This window comes from Xiphophorus hellerii, chromosome 8 (assembly GCF_003331165.1).
Source record: "Xiphophorus hellerii strain 12219 chromosome 8, Xiphophorus_hellerii-4.1, whole genome shotgun sequence".
NCBI classification, from domain to species: Eukaryota; Metazoa; Chordata; class Actinopteri; order Cyprinodontiformes; family Poeciliidae; genus Xiphophorus; species Xiphophorus hellerii.
Genome location: NC_045679.1, coordinates 10,868,200 through 10,893,851, shown reverse-complemented (window position 1 = coordinate 10,893,851; position 25,652 = coordinate 10,868,200). Strand labels below are relative to the sequence as shown.

The following is a 25,652-nucleotide window of genomic DNA, read 5'->3' as shown; positions in this document are numbered from 1 at the left end:
AATCCATGCACATGGTTCTCACCAAAATTTATTTGGAATGTGTATAATGAGATATATCTTTCAGGAGAAATCCAGTAAATAGTGAACTTTAAGGATTATGTCAAGCTGACTTACAGGAAACTTTACACTTTGGATAATTGGGCTATCTTCAGACATCTAGAAGATATTTATCAATTGTGAAAATACTCTGAGATCTAAATTCATGTATGGACTTCACACACAAGATGTGTGTGAAATCTACAGTGTTTGATGGGAAACCCAGTCTTAAAGTGCTGGTTGTGGTTAAACTTTGCTTTGGAATCAGTAAGATATTTACACGCTCCAGGACTCAGATCAACGCCTCCTTTCTAAAGGATTTGAAGCGTGCAGCCTTGAGGTCCTTATCAAACTCTCTGGGCTCCAGTTCCCATTTCCTCTCCCAGGCCCGCTGTGTCTCTGGAGAACGCCCAACAAAGCCTTCTTCATGGTGCCTGGCCGTGTGGCACTCAGGGGTAATGGCCATAAAATGCGACTGTGTTACCAGCTGTTGATTACATCGGGAGTTCACACACATTGAGGCAGTATGTAAGATTTCTAAAAAAGAGAAGGACAGTAGCTTCAGTCATTAGAGGTCAGAGTGCTTTGGTAGAGAAAATCCAGTTTCCTTTTCCTAAAATTTAAACCTTTATCAAAAAGTATTTAAGCTTGAAATGTGTAAAATTCTGATTTAGGCTAAGCATTTCATCATCTTTTGCATACCGTAGTTTACAAAATGTCCTCACGATCCTGATTTACTATTATGTTGTTGCGCTATGAGATTGCAAACTGTAGTCAGAACTACATCTATTTGGGAATCCTACACTACCTACTGTATACTTCAGTTTACACATCAGTTATTTTATTCAATAGCATTTTACAAGCCTGTCTATTTTAAGATCACCAGTAAAAATAATCAATACTTCCTTTTTCTACACCTTCCAAGCCTGGCAGAGCAGTGCTTACGCCCAGTGGCTAATCAGGGATCAATAGCTTTATTTCTAAACATACTGAAATATCCATCCATCCATTTTCTGTACACCCTAGTCCCTAGTGGGGTCAGGAGGGTTGCTGGTGCCCATCTCCAGTGAAGGTTTTGGGCAAGAGGTGGGGTACACCCTGGACAGGTCGCCAGTCTGTCGCAGGACAACACAGAGACAGACGGGACACACAACCATGCACACACACACTCACACCTAGAGAGACCAATTAACCTGACAGTAATGTTTTTGGACTGTGGGAGGAAGCCGGAGTACCCGGAGAGAACCCATGTATGCACAGGGAGAACATGCAAACTCCATGCAGAAAGACCCCAGGCTGGGAATCAAATCCAGGACCTTCTTGCTGCAAGGTAACAGTGTTACCAACTGCGCCACTGTGCATACTGAAATATCATATCATTAAAACATGTAACCACACAGCTTCTCTGAAATAAGAACGAAGTCTGGCCTGAGATTAAACTGAGGATAGCATCATGGTTCAGATGTCACACATTTGTTGTGTATGTGTTGGTGGGGAAGAGTCTCTGTTTGACTAACTTTTATGAAGGGAGCACAAAAAACAACATCACTGTTTCAATAAGACTTTGAAGTATCATAGAAAATGTGTTTTCCAGGACCACTTGTTGGAGAAATATTGCTCTGTAGCAGCATGTTTTCTCTTGATGAACTTCTTGGCCTTTCCCGTCATCCACAAGCAGTAGAATAAAGCTTCTTATTTCAGCAGATTCTGCTCTGCCATCAGAGTTTTTCCACAGTTGTTTATCTTTCGAGTTTGCTCTTTGAACTGTTTTTTCTGCTTTGACCTTTGAGAGTTTTCCGTAAGGGTTCTCAAACTTCTGAAAGGTTTTTTTAAAAATTATTTTTATCAACCTAAAGAGACATTTCTCATTTATCTGACAAGAAAAAGTTACCTGACACCGTTTTCTTCAAGAACAGCTCGACTGTTAACAAAATTATTTCTTATAATCTCCATTTATGAAAAAGGTAGACTCGCATGGCTTTAATCAATGTGTCTCTCCTTCCCATAACCCTTAAAAGGGTGTTAAATTCTTGGAAAAAGTCTGGTGTGTGGATTCAAACCTGTTCAACAAAGGATTCATTGAGGCAAAATTTGTTTTATCACTCTAATTTGTGATTGGATTGTGTTTTTATTGCAAATATTAAAGCTGGCTACTATAGATGTTTTCAGAATAATGAGAAACCACACATATGCTCGTACCCACCCAGTGTGTCTAGAGCTGCAAAGCCTCCAGGATTTTCCAAATAAGTCTTTTTGGAAAAACAAACAACTACATTGCAGCAGGGCAGCACAAGAAAATGAAACCCAGCAGATGTGTGAAACATAACCTAAAATCTTTTCATTATTTACATGTGGCTTTTGACTGTTAGTATTTATTCTCTTAGTACCAAATGAGTTTAGTTTGATTCCCTCTGATAAGGCTTACTCTGCTTTTTCAGGTTTATAAGTAAAATAAAGTCGTTTACCCTTTGTTTAAAGAAAGGAATTTAAAGAACACCACATAGTTAAATCATTAATTGTATTTTTTCTACTATTTTTTCCTCCACTGATGAACTCTTAAATGCCTTTTACTTGTTCACTGAGTCAAAAGCAAAGGCTGGGTTACCAGTTGTGGTTGGCAATAAGTGTTAGACGTTTTATTTATGGGTGTGCTTGGATTTAAAAGGTTTTCTTCAAATAAGAAAACAACCTTTGCTGTTTTATGCCTGCACACAAGCCAAATTGAGTGTTGGGCATTTGGATGGAACCGGTTCAAGTCACTGAAGAAGTTATTTGTCCAGCCAACATGTATAGTTGGGCCCCATATGGGTTTTGCTAGAACACAGTTCTAGCAAAACCCAGTTGAAAACCCAGTTGAAAAGATTGTCTTAGTCTAAGACTTGTCTAAGTCTAAGTCTTAGTTGAGCAATGAGTTTATCCACTGAACTTGGGTAACACGTGTGTAACCCACATTGGTTGGTTTACAGGATTAAATGTGAGCAATAGAGTCAATCCTATGCAGGTTTATGCTGTGAGTCCGAAGTGGTCAAAAGTCTGGTAATGGGTATAAGTAATCAAAACTGGTAACAGATGTGGGACCCATCTGGCCAAACCATATGGGTTACACCTGGGCAAACACAAGCCAAATACTTTAAACATGTGAAGCCCACATGTAGTTTGTTGGGTTAAAATGCTAAAGGTAAGGGGCAAAAACAGGCTGATTTTGTATGTACTAATACAGTCAGTTGCTATGAGGCCATTATGTGATGTATTGAGCAATTCAATAAACAGTGCATTCTATATTATGACTTAATTAGCTGGTATGGACCTTATTTCATCATCCAAGCTGACTTAATTCTGCGTGGCATGAATTAACTCAGCTTATCAACCACATAGCACATTTTGTAGGTTCTGAGGTTCATGAACAAACCTACCAACCTTAACATGCTGAAGCTGTAGCACCAGTTCGTCAAGCTGACTTCTTTTGTCATCAATTTCAGTTTGTCGTTTCCGCTTCTCCTGAGGTAAGAAGAAAAAAAAAAAAACAATATGAAAAATTATTTATTTACATAGAATGTTAAATATTTGACAAGGTGAATGTACTTATATTCAATTGTAGCATTTAAAAATGATTTCCGTTTCAGGCTGCTTGCATTACTAAACTGGTTCAGGATATTTTGCCCGTATTTATTTTACCCTTGAGAGAGAACTGTGAGAAACTGAGACAATAATGAAGTGGGATTGTTCGCATGGAGGAAACAATACATCGAAATAGCTGGAGGTCAGAGTTTATCTAACTTTGAGAGGGGTTAAGGCGCAGACCAATGCAGGGAAGATGGATTAGACCTTGTTGCCGAATATAAACTTGAAGAAAGAAAACGATCCTTGACTTTGGAGAGAAATGGATGAGGCTGATGTGTGGAGGACAAACTGCCTGCACAGGGAAAAGAAGATGTCTATAAAACACATGGAAACATAAACACAAGTCATTCCAGGACAACCCTTCTTGGGGCATGAGTACATAAGATACTAAGCATGTGAACAGAGCTCTCTCACTTTCTTTCTGTGGGAGTGAAACAAGGATTTCTAGGACATTTCCTGTCGGCTAATTATAACTTTCAGGGAAAGCCCCCAAATGTGAATAAACGTTAGAGCATGGCTAAAACAAAGTAGAGTCATAGTGAATTTAGAAGAAAGAGTAGAATTGACTTTGGCGATGGAAATAGAGGAAAAAATGGCATGAAAAACCCATATTAATTTGGAAAAAATAAAAACGACAGCAAATTTGGGGCGCGACTACACCATGATAGACATCTTCCTTTCTACTATCTTAGCCATTAACAATTCTTGTAGATCTAGCTTGAACCTTGTCTCAGCTTAGTGTCACCCTGAAACCTTTAAGGCATTTAGCAAACACCCTTTTTATCATCTTATTATATCTATGTTTTATTATTTTTGTTGCTATGCTGGAAACATTAGGTATCAGAATATATTAAAGAACTTCAAAATGAGTTGATCTGATCTTATTCTTATATCTACAAAAGATCATTTCAAAAATACATATTAAATGTGGAACAAGAATACCAATGATTTAAAAAAAATATATAAAGCATTTAAAATTGGTCCAGTTGTGTAAAGAGTGAAATCTTAGCAGCAGGTAACAGCATTGTAACAGCTTGAGGAAGTCAATGATGGTTGTGAGATTAGTGTGCTTGTTTTGTTCCACAGAATTAGCAAACAGGCCTCAGGAGGACCGCGTATGAGCTACAGCGATCACTTTCCACACGTCTCCTTCGTTCTGTTCAGATAGAACACAAAAACACAGCTATTCTACACACATGGTGAAAAACTCAGCAGATACAGTTTGAGAGCTTAGTGCAAGCTGGAAAAATATCTGCAGCAAGACAGAGGTAATTTCTGTCTTTCTGTCTCTTTTGCTCAAACACACGCGCACACCACAAGCGCCTACAAAGCACCAGTTCCCATGGTTGGTAAAGTACAGTCATAGCCTCAGCGGTATGGCTGACAGATGTCAGGGGACTGTTGAGAACATGTGGTTGAGGATTGAGCTAAACATACAAATGCAGACACACACGCACATTTCCTTTAGTTTTTTCCTATCCTCCTAATAGTCCAAAATCTTTGGATACCAAATTACTATCACATGCTAAAAATGAGCACCAGCTGGATCTAAAGCTCACTAAATCGGCAAAGTAACAATGAGCTATTATAATAGCAAGTTAAGAGCTGAGGGACCTATTAAAAACCATGGAAAATTAGAATTAGCCATCTTGTAGTCAAACAGCTGACTAGCATACAACAACGCTGCTCTGCGTTGAACAAAAAGATCTAAAAGACAAAAAAACTAATAAAGTCACAAGAAAAATTTAATGAATGAAAGTAAGAAGTGTTGCAGCTTCTTCTGGACAAACTGGACAAATGGGCTACTTCCACCCACACACACTTGTAATGTGGAGCAGAACTGCATAATGAAGCTTGCTTTGTTGATATGAATGGGTGATAACAGCCTGTAGGCAGAATGGACTTCTTCTGGCCTATAACTTAGAAAAATGAGCACAACTTAAATTTAAATGACACCTGGATTTAAAAAAAGGATAAATTATTGACCATCAATTGAAAAAAATATATGAGGGATTCCTGCAGTACTGTTGTAGCTGGGAACTTTCACTTCTCTTTGTGTTCAAAGAACTATCATTGTCTTGAATCATAAACAGATTAATTATCAGGCAGATTAAAAGGTGTTCCTAAAGTCAAATTGAAGAAGCAGGAAAAAGACCCTCAATACTGATCTGTTCACTGTTTACTCCTGCCAAACAAAGACATCCTCCTCTTCCGAAAAATATGTTGACATTCTCAGTGACACACTCACGACTTCCCACATTCTGACTCACAGTGTTTGGCCCCACTTGGCCTACTGCTGCTGCTGCATGGGCCCTTGTACAGAAGTCACCACTTTTCCCACAAGTGTTGGCACAATGTGAAAGAATGACGGACACGCTCAAACAGAAGGTTGTGATGTATTGTTTAAGTGTTTAATCTCCAATTCTAACGCCTGTTTTGTAACACTATTTCTCAAAAAACTTTTCACTAGCTTTAGCACATTTTTTAGCATCATGTTAGGAAAGACAGACAAAATATTGAGACGAGATGAGGTCAAAACCTTCCTTGTAGACTTTTCTGTAAATTTAAATATAGTTGAGTGAAGACATGTTGGCCTGAGTTTGAATGACACCTGTAGTAGAACTGTGAAAGGTCTTGGTTCCTAAAAGTTCCCCAAAATAAAGAACAGCAACAACAAAAATATGTAACCAAAGTTATATATGCACAAGGAACAGGCTTTTTGTGCACATAATGACACTGATTGTGGGTGTGTGTGTTTAAGCAATCTTCATGACACTGTTAAATTTTTCTATTGTGTTTTCAAATCTTTCTATACCAATCTTTCTTAACAAAAATAATCAACCAAGGCAATTAAACCAAACAAACTGAACCAACGAAACAACTCAACTTAACAAACTCAGCCAAACAACATTACAGATACATTTAGAAAGAATCATGTCTAACACACTTTAAAAACTCTAAATGAATTGAACAAAGAAAAAAAAAAAAAAACCCATAAAATGAACCCAAAATACAAAGAAAACCAGATGATTCAGTGGCAGAAAAAAGGCTGTAACAAAGAAAGGTTTCTGCTGGTGAACCATCTTGGACCGATTAAAATGGTGTTCCAAATAAGAATGCTGCTAAACTTAGAAGTTCAATTTCACACATGCCAAGTTTTAACTGAAAAAGATCCACATTTTATTCTTTTAATAGCATCTTTTGTTTTAAATTATTGAAGCTTTTTATTTCCATTTTGGAAAATGTGTGTGTGTTTCATTCACTTGCCTTTCGATTTCAGCAGTTTTAGAAAGATTATTTAAAAACCTTGGAATTGTGCTTTCTTTTAGCCATGGTTGTTAAATAAGGAATGTTTTCATTTCTGGGGTCTGGAATCTCAGGTTAAAAAGTTATATTTGAACAAGGAACTGGCTTTTTGTGCACATAATGTCTCAGGTGATATGTGTGTGGGGGCGTGTGTGTGTCTTTTTTAATATAATTTTCATGACACTTAAATTTTTCTATTGTGTTTTCAAACCTTTCAATTAAAACACAAATCTTTACCAAGTCAAAGATTAGTGTTTAGTGTTAAAATATATTATGCATAAATTTTCTTTGGTGCTACTCTAACAGTTCACTGTAAGTCAAATGAGAGAAAATGGCCTAACATTTGTGGTGATAGTAGTCAAGTTCCCATAAAAAACTTATTTGGTAAAAAAGAAAACAAAAATCTGTAATAAGCTGTCCTCACTTTCAAATTATCTGCCAAATACAATGTGACAGTTATGTTGCAATTCACACAAGTGGATAGTTAAACAAATGTTTCTTAGGCTTACTGTGCTAGAGAAAGCTACACTTTTTCTAAAGAATGAAAAAGTGAATCCTGAAAGCATAAATAATGTCAAACAATGCCAATTTCCAGAACATAAAAAGGACAATCCAGATACAAACAGTCCTGTATACTAAGATGATATCAATAAGCAAAATGTTGGACTTTCAGACTGTGGGCATTGGTTATATGGCAAATAATTTTTGCTTGTTTTTTTAAAGAACGCTTTATATAAAGTACAGACCAAAAGTTTGGACACAACTGTGTGTCCAAACTTTTGGTCTGTACTGTATATGTATATATATGTAAAAAGAGCTGAGAACACATACCTTATTCTTGCTCCTACTCTTTTCTCTGTCCCTTGGTAATTAATCCAAGTTCCCTTTAAATTATTGCATAGAGAAATGGAGCAGAAGCTGATAAATCATCCGTTTTTGCATGTGACTAACATAAACACTCTGTAACAATACTGTATATCCACATGCATTAGGCAAACATCAGCATTTTTTATGCTTCATCAGGAAGAAGGGGATTATGCTATGAAGAAGGGGATTGTTATTAATGTAATCCATCAGAACAGGTCAACAGGACAAAACAGGATTTTTCTGTTGTATTTGTTTTTGTGACATTTTAAGCTTAAAATAAGTTAGTGTGAATCTTTAGATTTTTTTCCACTTTAAACTCCAAGTGAACAGTTTTGTTAATTTTTTCTCAAAACTTGATCATGCCTCAATTGTGCAATACTAATGCATAACATTTTTTTTTTTAACATAATACTTACTTCATGTCAAAGGTAATAATGTGCCTCGTTCACACTGAATTCCGCACATTGATCCTTACACACTCACACACACAAACACTGTTCAAATCAGGAGAGCTTCAAAAGTGACACACACATTTCAGGACCAGATGCCAACAAAAAGTTTAAATTCCGCAGGTTTAGGCCTGCATAACAAGTGTTTCTTTCAGTAAAGAAGGTGTAACATGTTATAAGAAGTTATAGAAATACTTATTTAGATTATTTTTCAAATAAATTATAATTTGTACCTGACGTTTTTTGGGGTTTGAAATAGGAGTAGACAGGAATGAAAAGGAATGTACACTGCAGGTATATAATACAGTTGGCAGGTTACACATTGAAGGTAGTCTAGACAAATGAAAAGGTGCAGCAGTTAACATCTTATCTGCAGTAAATAATTATCCTAGCATCTTCATTAAGTGTAAATGGAGATAAGTTGTTAGCACAGTCTTGGGGTAAAAGTCATTCTTACGTCGACTCAGACTAAATCAGATTTCTTCTTTCTTAGAGCAAATCTGATTTCAGAAACAGCAGAGTGGTTTATATGAACACTATTTTATGATGCATTGAACTATTTTATGCAACATAGTTACATTCAGACAGATATCTAACTGTAAGATGTTATCAGGCTTTTATCGTTTCAACAGAACCTCCCCTAAAAATCAGACTCCAATTTCAAAGTATGGTTCTGAAGTTGTTTTTGAATAACAAAAAACTCCAGGCAACATGTTATCAATCTGAAACCATGCATAAAATGTATTTATGTAAGTATTATTTCGTGTGGTTTTGCACTCTTTATTTGAAATGAGCAACAAAAAAAAAAAGTTAATGAAGGGAGATGAAAGTAAAATAAATGTTCTCAGAACACACATTAAAGCAAATATTGTTTCACAGTGTTTATGAGGTGGGAAACGGAATGCTAAGCTACATAAACTCATCTTTATGAGCTGGTGAAAATGTTTTTGTCCTTACAACCAGTGGAGCTCAGAAAGAACATGTTTTGATCTTGCACATCCAGGATTAGATCAGACCGATTACTAATCAAAGTTCTGCTGATGCTGAAGTTGTGAAGAGGGCAGGGCAGCAGATCAGATTGGTTACATTCTGTACATGCCAACACACCCAGCAGAGAAATCTAACTGGGAATATCATCTTCCATTCTGTGGACAGCCATACCTGAGAGCTTAGAGAACACCAACTGAAATGGACGCGAGCAACACGTGTTACTGGTGTGACCACACACTTAGTGGATCTTTGCATTTTACAATCATATCACCACTACTATATCTCAATTCATAAATCTGTTCAATTAAAAAAAAAAAAAAAAAACTTTTAAATTTTTCCATGTTGCAAGAAAAATGTGTTTTCATACTCTACTGTAAATGTTTCACCACTCTTGATGTAAGTATTTGCTGCAAATGCAAATACTTCCTTTCTCACAAAAGGAAGTATTTGTGAGAAATTTGTATTTGTTACATTTGAATAACAGCATGCTAATTTGGTATCTCCTCAGCTAACAGTCGTATCAATAAATGCCAAGTCAGCACATTGCTGAAATGTATCGCATGCTGATGTTACACGATTACAGCAGCAGGTGGTCATTATGTGCAAGAAGTCCAGCAAGGGAGAAAATAAACTGTGTGCTCCTTGGAATTCATATACAAACATAAAAAAAACAAAAAAACATATGGCTCTAATGAATGTGGCTACGGTGTTTTGCTGAGAACTTGCTACTTTTCAAGCTTTTTAGTTGCAGTTCTGTCAATATTCTGCTTGCATTGCGCAGCGTCTTAAAAAAAAGTTACTTCACCCCTTTGACTTTCCCACATAATTTCACATCATAACCACAAACATCAACATACTCAATTGTGATTCTGAGAAAACGATGTTCTTACAGTCTTTCATGGCATCCATTTTATTTACTTTGGAACCCGTAATAAAACCCCACACAACTCCTCTGAAGAAGTTGCCTAAATTGTAAATATAGTCCAGCTTTAGATGGGACCAAACTTTATCCCGTACATGGAAATTGCTATGTGGCAGGAAAAAAAACACCCTACACAGCACACAGAAAGGCATCATTGTGCTGCAGAACTACTTTTTTCTGAACAAGGACGGAGAATCTGGTCAGAGCTGATAGGGAAAATGGAGGGAGGTAAATGCAAGAAAATTCCTGTGAGGTGTTGCAAAAGATTTAAGATTGGGTAAGGGTTTACTTTGTACCATGACAGTATCACTGAAAAGCTACAATTTAACGTACTTTCAAGACTTAAAGTCGACTGAGAATTGAAAATTACAGTTTCTAGATTCTTTATAACTTAACTCAGGGGTCTGAATGCTAACCATGTTTTTCAGATCTTTATTAGAAAACATTCTGAAAATGAATTCATGTAACCCTTTCTCTTTGCAATCATATGCATTTTTCTGCTGATCCGTCATGTGGAATTCCAGTCAAATACATTGACATTTTTGGTTGCATAAGGAAAACACATGAAAAAGTTCAAGAAGTTTAAATACTTTTGTAAGGCGCTGCATATTATTCAATCAAGAATACAATTGGAATACATTTCCAAAGTGTGACAAGTTATAAAGAAATCCATTCTAGCCTCTTGTGTCTCGCGTCTCTGCAAAACTCCCACTCAAACTCAGATACACACACACAGAAGTATGCCACTAATAACATACAAACACACACTCACAAACCCAAAAGACCAGTAGGTCCAGGACAGCTGCTGCTAATTTTAGAGGGCTTGTAACTCCTGCTGTGCCCGAGACCCTTTGCTCCCCAATACGACACACCCCTTCTTCCTTTTTCTAAATGACTTTGCCCCAAGCACAATCCCCCTCCTCTATAAAATAAAGTCAATAAACTCGGTTTCCTTTAGCGCCCTGGAATCCTGTTTGCTCAGTCGGTAATAGTCTGCATCTACTCTGCCAAATATTCACAACCTATGACACAATTTTGGGGAAGCTGTTTAAACAGATCTGATTTTGTAAGACAAACCTCAGAAATACAAGAACCTGAATTTGCTCTATAGTGTCTCTGCTGGTTCTAAACAGCCAATAATTAATGATAAATGAATAAAGAAGGTAGAAATAATATTTTTATGTATCAGACAGAAATGTGAGAATGTCCTTTTTTGATTTTTGTTTGTTTCATCATGGGACTGTATCGTGGAAAGCATGTTGATAAAATATTCTACACCTTTTCTTGGGAAAAATACTATTACAAGGCACTCTTAATTTTCTGAGACAGAACTAAAGGCTTAACAAAAACACAACCCTTGATGTATGGACATTTAGAGTACTGTGCTGCAAACTGTGTGCTGGCAAGATGAACACGGGTCCCCATCCAGTATTTTTAGGCCCAGTTGTCTTAAGTATTATACTATTACTAAGTTATTTTTATCACATTTTCACCAGAGTGGCTAATAATTTCCTTCAACATACAGTATGTTACATATTACAGTTTTGGAACATTTAATTTGACTTTACAGTTGAGTTTGGGCCTTTCTGAGGAACTGTTATGTTATGTCCTTTGTACAACAAGGGAGTGTGGTTAATTATTGCATTTATTTATTTTTACAGAAGCACAGTTAAACACAGCTTATTGCAAAATTATTTTATGAAGTCGAGAGACTTGATGAGAACTAAAAATGTGGTAATGTATGATTTTGCCAAGGAGGCCAAAATTGTAAGGGTAAAAAAAAAAACATTTGTTTTGTGGGCCACAAAATAATAATGGGAAAAAAAATAGAAAATAAAACAGGAAGAAAAAAATCCCTGTGGTACCGTTTTTCATCTTTGCTGCTCAATAAGTTGCTCGTAATTTTTGAAGTAAATATTCTGATTATTGATAATTACCTCACATCACTTCCCTTTGAAAAGACAAAGATATTTTGTTTTTCATTTTGGGTTGGATTGCTTTCCTTATTTGGCATAAAAAAGTTAAAATCTTTCCTTAGCAACAATAACAGGGCATGGGTCAATGCTGGCTGTATTTAGTCAAGTTTAATCATTGATTATTGATTCTTTTCCCTAAAAAAATTATAATATATAATAGAAACATTATTATTAAAAGAGAAATACTTTGTGTTGTACCTAATTATTTTTTAAGATTGAATTTCTGAAATTGTCTGACAAATTAATTGGAGGATATTTTGCCTGCAGTTACTGTGATGTAAATGACAGATAAAAGGAGTCCCATGCTTATCATTTCATTACAATTTCATTAAAATTATCTTTTTCATAAGTTAAAAAGATATAGTTTGAGGTGTTCCCAATCAAACCTACGCTTGATGTAATTTGAACTCCATCAGAATATTCACCAATAACGTGGACAGAAATTGGTAATTTATTAGTGTCAGATGATATCTGTGAAACCACTGGCAAGGTTCTGGTGCAGTCGGTGCCTGTATGAGGAAACAGCTCAAACTGAAACATCAAATGCATGTGAGCAGCCCAGCCCCCCCACACACTTATCGAAGGCCATTACCCTGACCCTCCACTGCATGCTGCCATCACAAATCTCAGTGCATGTTGTAGTCTAGCAGCAGTGCCAGCAGCAGCTCACTCTCACCCTGCCCTAATCACCACCACCTCACTAAATATATACTGTACAAGGATTTCTTCATTTTCGAAAAACCTGCAGAGATCTATTCCTCACTTATATTTAAATAAACCTAGTATGTGGTTTGGAGGGGGTTTCTGAGCAAAAGTCTATTAGTCTTGCATGTAAGAGTCCTGAGGCATCAACATAGACATAGCACACTTTGAAGTGCAGAGAGATTATGATTTTAAAGATGATGCAAAAAAAAAAAAAGTGGCATGTTTGTGCTAAATATCATAGTGTATGTGGGTTATATCATTTTTGCCTTGTTTTGTACTTGGCGTCAGACAATTTGGGGTCTTTTGCACACAGTGTGTGTGTTTTAGGGGGCCAACTGAGAGTCCAGAGTGCTGAGGTCATCTATACAAACATAACAACACAACAGAGGAGTCAGTGACTGAGTGCATGCAGAAACACAGACTCTTGTATGTACTGTATGTTGTCATATTGCTTGTGGCTGGAAGGCTATTTGGGTAATGGTTAATTAGAGCGAAGAGTCGCTCACCATTCACTGGCTGATGCTGAAACCACATGCAAGGTTTTTGGTGAACGAGCACCTATTTGCAGATGCGCTTAAAGTATTTTGGCCACCCTGACCAGAAAGCACTCCAGATCGCTTTCAAAATTACATAGTAATAACAAACTAATTGTGGGTCTGAATTTAACAAGATGACATCAATGCTGTTTTCTAATCTGACCAATTAGTGTTCACAGAAACTTGCTCAAAAGGAGATATGTTCATAAACACAGCGAGAGTTTTGACTGTTTGGCTGACACATAACATTAATTTTGATTTCTTCTCTCAAAAGAAAGAAACAATTTATGCTTTTCTCTGAACGAAGAGGGAAAAGAAATTACAGCTCACTGCCTGGTTAAGTTGCTTCAGCATCTAACCAGACCTGAACCACAGTGAAAGAATGAACGGTCTACAGTTATAAATAAAAACACAATAACTGTTTTTAGATTAATTATGCCGGTGGTCATGCCTAATGAATTTTGCCAGGACCGACCATGAACGTAATCGACCTCAACTTACCACGCTTCCCCAGAAAATTTATCTTTTTCCAGTCTCTATATGAAAAAAAAAACTTCTGAATAACAGAATAGGAAGTGTTTTTAATGTTGATATTTTCAGTGTTTAATGTTGCATCAAGCTTAGCAGCGAGCAAATGTCGGAGGTAAGTTATGTTCACAGTGGACCCTGGTCTGTTCCTGGTTCAGAATTCAGACTTCCCTGTGGAATGTGACTCCAAATTATTTTTCAGAAAACCTGCCTAGTCATGCATTTTTTGGTTCCCAACCTCAAACCCACACGAATATCACGCCGTAATTTAATACAGCGTTCATTTAGAGATGCATTTATTTGGTCATTATTATGAAGCTGCAGCTAGCATGAACAGACTAGCTGTTCAGCAGCCCATAATCAGCAGCCCATAATCCACCAGCTGAAGCATTTTTCTCACAGTAAAACATGAACACAGATTAAAAAATAAAAATGTTCAAAATATTCTCATTGATGCTTCTCTTGTTAGAGTAGAGCAGATAGAACAGAAATCTCAATTTACTATAGTTTGAAAAATAAGTAATTTGTATACAAATATAATGATTCAATTTTTAAAACAATTGTAAAGCAGACTTTATCTGTATAATTATGCCTGAATTTTAGAGCCATGAGGACCATGATTTATGAATGATGCAGGCCGATCATTGCAGTGAACATTACAATGACTTCTGTCTGATAACTATTATTAATGTCAATACTTTAGCATCCAGCATGGTGGAAAGTGGTAGAAAGTTCAATCTCAGAATTATTGTCACATGCCAGTTTATGTTGTACTGCTGTCATGTTTGAAAAGGGTTCACAAACATTTGAGTATTCTTTTAAAGCTTCCTACTTGGCTCAAGTTCTTCTGAAGTATTAATGAGGACAGAAATTGATGGTGATGACAAGGAAATCTCAGGGGAGTGATCAAATATTGATGAAATCCTTAGTCACAGACGGGAGCTGCTTATGTACATTGTGCATCTATTCAAAGGGTTTTATCATAGCTGGTCATGAGGTAGTGATCAGGAACAAGGTTTTAGGAGAATACAGATTCAAAACTGCTGGTTTTCCTTCATAACGCTTCTATGTTTGGATTCAGTGAGATCCAGAGAAAGTGTCAGATTAGCCAGTGGTTTTTCACATTGCTAGGAGCACAGAATAACACTTTAGAAACACATGGGTCTTTCAGAAACTAAGGGAGTGACACATCTGCTGATTATTCAATAATTATATTCAAATGTCTGTAGTTAGGATCAGGGCAATGGGCACTAAATAAATTTTCCTTCCCTTAAATGACTGATTTGAGGATATGTTTAGGGTTACCTCACATCTGGAAGACCAATTTCCACCAAAGCATTTGAAATGTTGCTCCAGTATTTCCACACAATATTCTCTCCTCATGATACCATCTATTTTGGGAAGTATGCCAGCCTCTCCTGTAGCAAAACAAGCCTACAACATGATGCTGCCACTTCACAGATGGGATGGAGTTCTCAGCCTCACAAGCTTCCTGCTTTTCTTCTCCAAACGCGCCGTTGGCTTCTTCCTGTCTGAGAGGCCTTTCAGTCCATGTGCACGACTCACTCTTTGCTTTTGTTTTAGGTATGATATGCCCATCTTCAATCAAAACAGAAGCGGTAAAATACTTCTTATTTTGCAGTTTTAAATAAAAGCAATTTGTTCACGTTATAAAAGTTTGTTTTGCATGTGAGTCAGTGTCTAGATACAGTGATACTTTTTTGCAAGGTTATCACGAGAATCTCATACTGTCCGCTGCCTAATGAACAGCATGAACCGTCTTCAAATTATATTATATAATTCTTTTCCTTGCAGCTCCACTGACAAAGACCCAACAAACTCTCTGTAAGGACAAAACAAGCGTGTTTTCCTTTCTTCAAACTGTGAGAACTTTCCACTCTGTTCCTCTTCAGGTCTTATGTGGAGGCTGGTATGGCTGCCATCTTTCAACGTGGCCAAAATAGTTTCTCCTTCTGTAGCTCCAACAACTCTCCCCCCCTCCCATACATCCACAGAAACATGCACACACGCTTCTCTGTTTACGTGTGTGTGCGGGGGTGTGAGGGTGTGTGGGGATGTGTGTGTGTGTTACGCTGTGGTTTCTAACCGGTGCCAAATTTAGTCGTGAGCAGTGAAGTCTGGTGCAACTGTTGCTTCCGAGTTGTATTAGCACAAAGCCAAACATTAGCACTTATTTCAACGTTACACATGACGGTAAGTATCCAAATGTATTACTGAGAGACCACCTCAATGTAACTGAAAACTTCAAGCATTTGGCCAAACCAAAAACTGAAAAGTTGATTTTTCCACCAATGTCTCCATTACTTAATTCTCCTTCTATTAAATAAGACATAAAAAAAAACAAAACGGACACAAATATCAAGACAAATGGGACAGGATTATGAGACAGAAGGCTGGTGAGGGAGTAAAGAACATTACAACTGGTGCAACAAGAACGGACTTTGTTCAACGTGAGGAAAACGTGTAGGAGACCCTGACGTCATCCTGAAAGGTTTCCAGCTTGCATTACTTTGAGTTTTTGGTTCAGGATCTGTCCCGAGTGCAAGACAGCGGCACAGTTTAACAAATAAATATGACTCCATCTTTCACAACAGATTAAGATCTGGGCAAATATAGGTGGAAATTACAAAGATACACAACAGACAAAAGTTGCAAGTTAGCTCTGTAGCCAGGATTTCAGTAAAGTATCAAATTAAACAGTCTCGCACTCAGTGGCCAGTAGTGCACATTCATACAGAAATCTCCTGAGTCTGTCATTCACTTTTTAGGTCAACATTTGAACTTTTGCACAAATAAACAAGCAAAAACCAAAATGAAAAGGTTTTTTCGGTTATTTTGCAAGACAGATAATACATAGAACTAGTGACAGAAGCACAGAAGCTGAAAGGACCGCATGAACTCTGAGGTGAGACACTGAAAGAACCTGGATGCAATGTCCAACCACCCCGGAGTCCCTTCGGTTTTCACAGATAGACGGTAAAACAAACAGACCGGAGGTCATCGTAAGAGAGCAAAAATGAGCAGAGTGACGTGAAAAGTGAGAGTTTCAAAGACTCACCGCCAGGGCCTGCAGCCTCTCTTTGTGGAGCTGAGCCTCCTCACACGACATCCTGAAGGGGAAGCAGGGGAGAGGGAGGTAAAAGAAGAACAAGAGGTGAGATTCTCAAAGAGTCCCTCAACTCGGAGATCAGAGACGGTGAAGGGAGGGAAGTAGAGGAGTGAGGAAGAAGAGGTAGAGCAGGACAAGGAGGAAGAGGAGTATCCAGATGATTTCCTTCCTCAGTTATAATCCAAGCAGAATGAAAGACCTCTCACTCGGTGGCCATGTGCCTCACACTCAGCCCACTGCTCACATTCTCTCTCTGTCTTTCTGTCACCCACTCTTTCTTCTGCTCCGTTCGTCTCTCCTCCCATTTGTCCCCTCTTTTTCCTCCACCCTCTCCCCCCCCCTTCTTTAGGCATGAGCCATGTGTGATTAAACAGCTGGGAGGAGCAGCTGAGAAAGGGATGAAGCAGAGGAGAGAGAGAGACAGAAAGAGAACGATGGGGTTAAAGAAACCCAGGGAATTGGGGAGAGGATGAAGAAAATTGCAGATGTAAGGAAAACTGTGGGAGACAAGCGATTTTTCATATTAGAAAGGTGAAGGAAGGTGCTTGAGATGCTGAATAAAAGATGAAGAGGTAGAAAAAGAGCTGGTGTAGAGACTCCTATAGCTCTCACTGGGTACAAAGTTTCTTATTTTCATTTTATGGAGGGGAAGCTACCTCCATTTGGTTTTTAAAACTATCTATTTTTATTGTGATGAACAAAAAGAGGACAACAGTGTGTTAATAAAGACCCATGATGAACACGGTGACCGCAAAATACATGCCATGCTGTTGTTGGAATGTTTAGATGATTTATGGTTTTGTACATTGTGCATAATATTGGAGCTTTTTCTTAATCTTATATGCGAACTCTCTGCCATCTGTTTATGACATAAGTATGAATAACATGCAAGCCACCGATCCTTAGCCCAAGTAAGTATGTTTTCAAAAGGTTATTAGTTGCAGGAGACAAATCTGAAATTTAAAATATGCAAAAACTTTAAGTAAAGTACATTTAAAAGCTCAAATCATTTGGAGTCAAATCCAAAACAATAGCAAGTCCATTACAATCCAATAATACCAAGACTTGTTAAATTTGTTTAATCGAAAGAACTCGAAATAACAAAAATAGATAAATAACAACTGAAAAAAGTTGTTAAAGTTCAACTAAAAGCCATAATGAAGTATAACTCAGCCACTATAGCAGCAGTCTACTGTACATTTATCAACTGAAATAGTAAAATACTCCTGAGAAAAAACATAATATAGAAAAGAAAAGATAGTGATATTTGGCTGTGTAAGACAATGAGCTTCCTAGGAAAATTATATAAAACAGTGTCTCAGAAAAGCCTTAAACCTTTTCTCAGACCAACAAAATTTTAGGAATACACAAACAAAAGAAAGTTTGTGAAAATGGGCCACAATAGCCTGTCTTTCATTTTTTATTCCCCTATATTTTAATTTGTTCACCTGAGTTTCACCTACCCCTCTTCTCTTTCCAAACCCTTACTTTATGCCATCTTTATCTTATTTCACAATCCTGTTTTCATTCCCTTTCATGCACCTGCCTTCTTCCTATCAGTCGCCAACTTTCTGTTCCTCTTCCCTAATTTTTACCTCTACGTCTCCTTCCACAGACACGCATCCTTATAAGGAGAAACAGCAGCTGTAGACATTGCTTACCCATTTGGGAATACAGAAGCATGTAACACACACACACACACACACCCACGCACACACACACACACACACACATTGGAGCAGAAACACTTTAAAATATAGCAGCCAGGGACTAACTCCGAGGGAGAGAAAACAGCAAAAAAAAAAAAAAAGGATGAAGGTGGAACAATAAAATGCATTTCAGCAAAATGATGAAACAGTTATACATAAACTACAATTTTCATTTTACACGTGAAATAGGAAAGAATAAACATTCCTTATAATTCAAGTTAAGAAAAAGGTAACCAAGTATGGGTTAAGACCCAAAGTGGTCATTTAAACCAATGCCAGATATTCTGATTGTCCAACAGTCACTTGATTTAATTAGATAAGCATTTTTGGCGTGATTTTTTTGATTGTTTAATGTTTGTAAAAGCACTGAGATCCATTTTGATGAAAAGTGTTAGTTAAATAGATAGATGGATGTTTGGGTGGATGGATGGATGGATGGATGGATGGATGGATGGATGGATGGATGGAACCTAGAAAATAAGGTGTTGGCCAACTGGGTTGAACCAAGTTTTAGAAGAAAGACATTTGCTTAATAGTGTTCAAACTAAAGTAAGAAAGTGTTATTCAGTTTTTTGTTGTTGTTTGGAACTACTTCTCGAACAGATTCAGAAAACAAAAAAACAAACTATGCATGGTGTAAAATATGTAAACTATCAGGTATATGAAAAGAATTGGACTGGGTGGATAAATTTTACACTATAGTTGTCGTAAAAGTACAGAATCTCCAAGAGTCTCTGTACTTTTTCTTGTAATAAAAAATTCTTGTCTCATGCATTATTAAACTTTTAATTTTTTTCTGAGGTGTTGTTCCCCTTAGCTTGTGCCAAACCCCTAAATCTTCATCCACTGAAATGTGGTCACCTTTCCTCCCTCTTTAAGCCCTTCATTCTGGGGTGAGCTACGCCGGCGGGTCGTCACTGGAGACAACGGCATCATTGTTCCTGAGCGTCGCCACAACGAGGCGGTGACCTCACTGCGCAGCCAGCCCAACTCGCCCCCCTTTCTCCCCCTGCCCGCCTCAACCAATCCCAGCCCAGAGGTAATGACCTCCAGATGTGGAACTAGAGGCAGGAAAACGCACACATTAACTCTCACACACAAACAGAAAAGTGTAACAATATGCAAAGCGCGAGTAGGAGGCAGAGGCAAAGAGCCAATGAGGACAAAGAAAGAAAGTCAGACAAATTGTGTATTTGTGTGTTGCGTTCAGTACTCCTACATTTCAGTTTTACTAAAAAATGTACCCCAGACTCATGGACAGAACGTCTACTCTTTACTAGAGATTTGTTTTTTTATTACAACATAACAGTCTACTGTACGGTACAGTATGTGTATATGTGTGGTAAAAATAACTCCTTTCAAGCAGACCTAAATCTGTTCACACTACTCTGCAAGTGCCACTTTATATTCGTTATGAGAATGAAAATAAAGCCCTCATGTATCAGTTATTAAACCTTGAAGGCTTGTCGTAAAGGTTAGGGGGAGGTTAGGTTCGTTTAGGGTAAGGAAAGTAGTAGTTTAGGGTTAAAGAGCAAAAAAGAGAGAAAAGAGGAGGAGGCGAATTAAAACAACTCCAGCAGACATATTTCTAGGGCAACAGACTGCCAGACCTTGATCTCATTCATACTTTATACATTACTGATGGAAGTTGAGCTATGTCTGGATGTCTTTAAGTACTTCACAATAAAACCTTTTTTAAAAAACAAGGTTTTTTTTGTCTTCTCTTCTTCATTTGGAATATAGTTATTCTTACATTTTTCATTTTCTGGTGCACAGTTTCGCATTAAACTTTGAGCATCAACAAACAAGGGAAAAAATAAATGTCTTCTTTTTCCAAGTCAGTTATTTTTGTGTCCTAAGATCTCATGATATTCAAACTCTACAGAGTGGCTGAGGCAGCAAATTTTAGTAGGGTAACCAGGCCGCTCACTCAGGAACGGATCGGCACCAAAGCCAGTTTGCAGTACAACAAAATATTTTCTTGAAGCAAATAAACACACCTTTATCTTTATAAATATATGCTGTATAAGCATATATCACTACTGCCACCAACTGTTTTGGAGGGGAACTGTTTGTTCCGGCGGAGTACTCTACTGGTGAGTTACTGTACCTCCTCTTGGCCCTGGCCACCATTTTTTAACCTTGAAGCTCTTGTTTTGAAGTAAAAATTAAGTAGTTTTTAAGATGAGACGGATCGTTTAGTTAGTTGACAACACAAAGTTACAAGAGCATTAATTAAATAGCCCTCCTCCGCCTTTTGGACTGTAGACCTGGAAGTCCTTTTGGGAACTCAGAAGAAAAGTGCATTGGCGACAGAGCAGAGCAAGATTTGAATGGATTGTTAACGACATTAAAATGCTGTTAACAATCCATTGTTAACAACAAGCAAATTGTTACCAACTAACTACGTTGAAACTGACATATCATTGGATGCTTTTTATTAGAGATAAAGTTAAGGGTTATGTCACACATTTTTAATCAGTCTGAGGTGGATGGGATTAATGCAAAACTGAAAATATTGGTCAAACCTAATTTGAAATATACATCCCTAAAATAGAAGCAGAAAAAAGTAGTTTGGAAACAGAAACACTTTCAAGTTTGGTTTTTTTTTTGCATTTGGATGGCTTTAGAATTTGATGCACATTAATCAACAGCAAAAATATTGGTTATATCAGAAAACCTAATTGCAGAGTTTTAGCCATGCAGATTTGTGTAACATTTACTTTCATGGTTCTCAAACTGTGGTACAAGTACAACTCATGGTGATATTCTGAAGACCAGTCCATTAAACTACAGCATACATCTTTTTACAAGAGATTCTACATAAGTGACTGAATTTCAGAGAACTCGTATGTGAAAAACATCCACACATCCAGAAAACATTCTTGAAAGTAGATGAGTTGCATGCAGATAAGGGGCCGACGTCCCCAGCCATCACACTTGTCACAACCTCAGCATTTTCTTTAGCATCAAAATGTCTTTTTGTGTCTTTTTTATATGCATACGTTTTCATGACCCTGCATATTTACTTTTATTATTTGGGAATTGGCTTAGTCCCTTTTACTGCGTCAGTGTTTCGGTTTGTGAATGTGCTGCTTTGTATGTAATTGTCCAATGAAAGGAAAATAATGAAATGTAAGATGCTGCTAAGGTTTTCCTTTTCTTCTGCCTGTCTTCAGCAGGGATCCTGTGAGATCTGATATGCATTATTTATCCCATTAGTACCCCTTCAATACTTGCTTGTTTAATAAATAGCATCAGCAAATGGGTCTTCTGTGGCCTCTGCAGTCCACTTTACCGCAAATACGATCTCATCTTTCTGTTGAATAAACTGCGCCGTGTTTGTAGGACTTAACAGAAGCATCTCAGAAGAAAAAAGACGAAGTGAAGGAACAGTAGCATGGGTCCTACTTGAGTCCCTTTTTCACAATTAAGACATTATTAACTATTGATGCACCAGTAAAGCCCGTCTGTTTCACGCCTCAATGCACTTCTCTTGCCTGCCTCATGGGTGTGGTTCTCAAAGAGTGTGCTAAGAAAAGTCAATGATTTGTCAGTGAAAGAGCTCCCCGACACCTGGTTGAAACTTGGTTGTGACTAAGCATAAAAATATTTCAGGGTTTGTCATTCAAGTTCAATAACTCCTCAGCATCTGCTGACCATAAAAAGCTTTGCAAGCAGTTGAAGTTAAGTCACAGACTATGAAATCAGCATAAATCATTTGTTTTAAAAAAAAGAAACCTCACAAAATAAAATCAAAATATTTGATGACGGGGCGTGATGGCGTAGGGGATAGCGCGACCCATATTTGGAGGCCTCGAGTCCTCGATGCGGCCGTCGCGGGTTCGACTCTCGGACCTCCCTCTCCATCCCAGTTTCCTGTCAGCCTACTATCATATAAGGGACACTAGAGCCCACAAAAAGACCCCCTGGAGGGGTAAAAAAATATATATATATCTGATGACGTGAGATGCCTTCAGACTTTGAATTTACTGCAAAAAGTCAGAACCCATTGGGATAGAAAATTAAATAAAAGAGTGTCTATTATGATTTGAACTTATTTTAGAAAGGGGAGTTTTTTGTTGTAAAAATCACATTTAACTTACTAAACAATCGTATGCAGTCAGGAAACATTTTCACAAAACGTTTCCAGAATGTGGTTGCTAACACAAGTCCGTCTTTAAGCTTCCTTATTTCTTTGTGCCAAATCAGCTACATGAGATGTCCATACATTTTGCTTATATAAATAGTGTCAACATCACTGTACTAACGACTAATACCAGCAACGTTGTATTTTATGAAGCATTGCTCATTTCCATTTCCACTTCACAACTGCTTTCCACTGCTGCCGGAGCCGCAGCAGTTTAGCAGGTGATTCATTGTACTGGCTCACCTCTTGCATAAATCACAAAGAGGTGGAAAGAAAACATCTCAGGTCCGGCTTAAATGTGTTTTTTAAAAATGGGAAGGGATCTGGTGTATTGTGGTCTGGGAATTTTTAGCTTGATCAACCCTGCCAAAGACTGAAACTCAAAAAGCTTTTTCCTGTCACTAAATGATGATTCTAGGAGCAACTAATTGCAACAATATTTTTATGCAGATGCGTCAATGGGTGAAGAAGATCAAAGTTGGTTAATTTCCATAGCGGCTAGGTGTTTTAATAATGATGTCAGAGGAACCGTGGAGATGTAAAAGAACTGAGTGATTTGGATCCCACAAGGTTTTTCACTCTGTGAGCGATCTGGCAGATGTTGCACTGATCCAGCGAGGATTTTTACGAGGATATTTGCATTGTGTGGTTTCGGAAGCCAACAGCCTGATGTGACAACCACCTATTTCTCTGCTGTCTAACTGTGACATGTTGGGCTCCTCCATAGCATTGAACTAAGGCCTCAGGAGGGTTAAAAAGAAACAGTCCCAAAAAAGAAAATCAGAAACAAAATTCTGACGGATGCATTTCAGGTTTGTGGGCTTTATGCTTAGCCATCAAATCCAACATTTATCGACTTGTAAATGTTTTATAAACCTTTTATATGAGCTACACTATTTTATTTTATTTTTTTCTCAGTTCTTAGGAACAGATTTAATTTTGACCGGTCTTCAGATTGACCGGCTGTCAAAACTAATCTCCGTTTCTGCAGCCTGAAGCCATTCAGTTCAGAACGTTATCTACTGAAGTGAAGATACTGATGACTCATAAGCTCTCTTCAGAATCCCACTTTAAAAAAGCTGAACTATTCACTCACTTGCAGGCATCTGGGGAGTCAACACTATACATATGCCATGAATTTCCATACTGTATAAAAGGAAATATTAAAATTATATTTCTAACTGAGGGCAGATGTCCATGTCTAAAAACAGCTCAATGCTGGCATAAGAACACAGAACATTACAAGTTTTAAGCTTTGAATGTTAAACTCCCACAGTCTTTGTCTTACTACTGCACTGCTGGCATTACTTAACTTCTATTCAATTCACAAGCCGGCTGTGGGCAGCTCAGGCAGTATGAGTGGGAAACATATTGACAACTGGAGGAGTCTGCTTTTTGAATCTGAAGAATGAACGGGCGATGGAGAGTTTCCCTTAGCTTGTCGCTCTGGATTTACTTGTAAAAAAATCATCAACATCATATTACTAATAACTACTTATAAAGGTGATAAAATAAAACATAAAATAAAACAGTGCAGTTTAAAAACAGATAAAATACCAAGAAAAGCAGTAAAAACATGTTTGTAGTAACATACACCATAAAATAATAAAAAATGCAAAACAGGGGAGTAAATTCATCCCCCATAAAAAAACTAATAGAATGTGTTTGTTTTTTTAAAAAGATATACTTTAGTTATTCAGGTAAAATAACTGGCTAATGTCTCATTAAGATTAAAAGTTTTGTATATTATATATATATACATTTTAAAAATCCCACATGGAGGGAGACTGGACTGGTGGACTGCAGCATGGCGGATTGTTCTTGCCTGCAGCTTCCCCATTGAAAGTGCTAAAGCTTACTGCACCAAACACCTGCATTATACATATACATATATATATATAGCAGCATGTATAGATTTCCATTGGGAAGCAAAAGTGAATGAAGGGCTGATGTTGCAAAAGAATAATCAGGTCCCACTCTAGAGAGAGAAAGTGATGCAAAAGCAAACAATAGTTCCGGAGTGTGGCCTCAGAGTGTTGGTGAGCAGCGAGGTGAGATGTTTCCAGGGGGAGCTGTGAGGGCGACTGAGGAAAAAAAAAAAAGAAGAGGGATGCAGTAAGGAGAGGGAGGAGTGTACAGGGTGTACCGCGTGTCCCCGCTCCAGTCATGACTGAGCTGCAGCCTCACCATGACGGAGCTCCCGTTCCCATGACAACTCAGCCTGTCAGATGGAGGGATGCGGGCAGAGAGAGGAGTGATGGCGGGGAGCAAAGATGGAAAGATAAAGAAGAAGATCTACTCACGGGGTTTTGGCAGAGCCGTTTCTTTGCAAAGGTGCGTCTGACATGTCTGCAGCCACCCGCCTCCCTCTGCTGTCCTCCCTTTCTCCTTGTCCTCTTCTTGTACTTCTGTCCCCTGGTGTCTTTTTGACAGAGTTGTGTCCTCCTCTTCCTTCTCTTCCTCCTCCCTTTCCACCTGCTTACCTCCTCCTTCTCTCCTGCCTTTTCGGTGTGTGGTGGTTATGGATGTGACAGAGCAGCAGCTGCTGCTGTGCCTGCATCACCCCGCTCCACTAGGAGGAAGAAATGGGTGGAAGCATGTTTCTGTGTGTGCACATGTGTGTGTGTGTGAGAGAGAGAGAGAGTGAGTGAGAGAAAGGGAAGAAAAGAAAAAGAGAGAACAAGAGGAAACATAAAATATGAATATATAAACTGAGATGAGGTTTTG

General features: G+C 37.9%; 2 protein-coding genes across 5 annotated transcripts in view; one reads left to right on the top strand and one right to left on the bottom strand.

Moving 5' to 3' along the window:
- The window catches only part of palm2akap2 (PALM2 and AKAP2 fusion), an 80,241-nt gene extending 54,675 nt beyond the window's left edge, over positions 1-25,566 (bottom strand). Inside the window, exons 1-3 of one of the 4 annotated variants that reach the window (XM_032569381.1) lie at positions 25,229-25,566; positions 17,016-17,067; positions 3,454-3,534 (exon numbers count right to left, since the gene is read on the bottom strand). In XM_032569381.1, coding sequence (XP_032425272.1) covers positions 3,454-3,534; positions 17,016-17,067; positions 25,229-25,272 — 177 coding nt within the window. In that variant the 5' untranslated portion in view covers positions 25,273-25,566. The remainder of the gene's footprint in view (positions 1-3,453; positions 3,535-17,015; positions 17,068-25,228) is intronic. The other 3 variants (XM_032569380.1, XM_032569382.1, XM_032569383.1) reach the window with 3 other exon arrangements.
- plppr1 (phospholipid phosphatase related 1) overlaps positions 25,241-25,652 on the top strand; it is an 86,890-nt gene continuing 86,478 nt past the window's right edge. The window contains exon 1 of the mRNA XM_032569391.1: positions 25,241-25,259. The gene's annotated coding sequence lies outside the window, so the exon portion shown is untranslated. The remainder of the gene's footprint in view (positions 25,260-25,652) is intronic.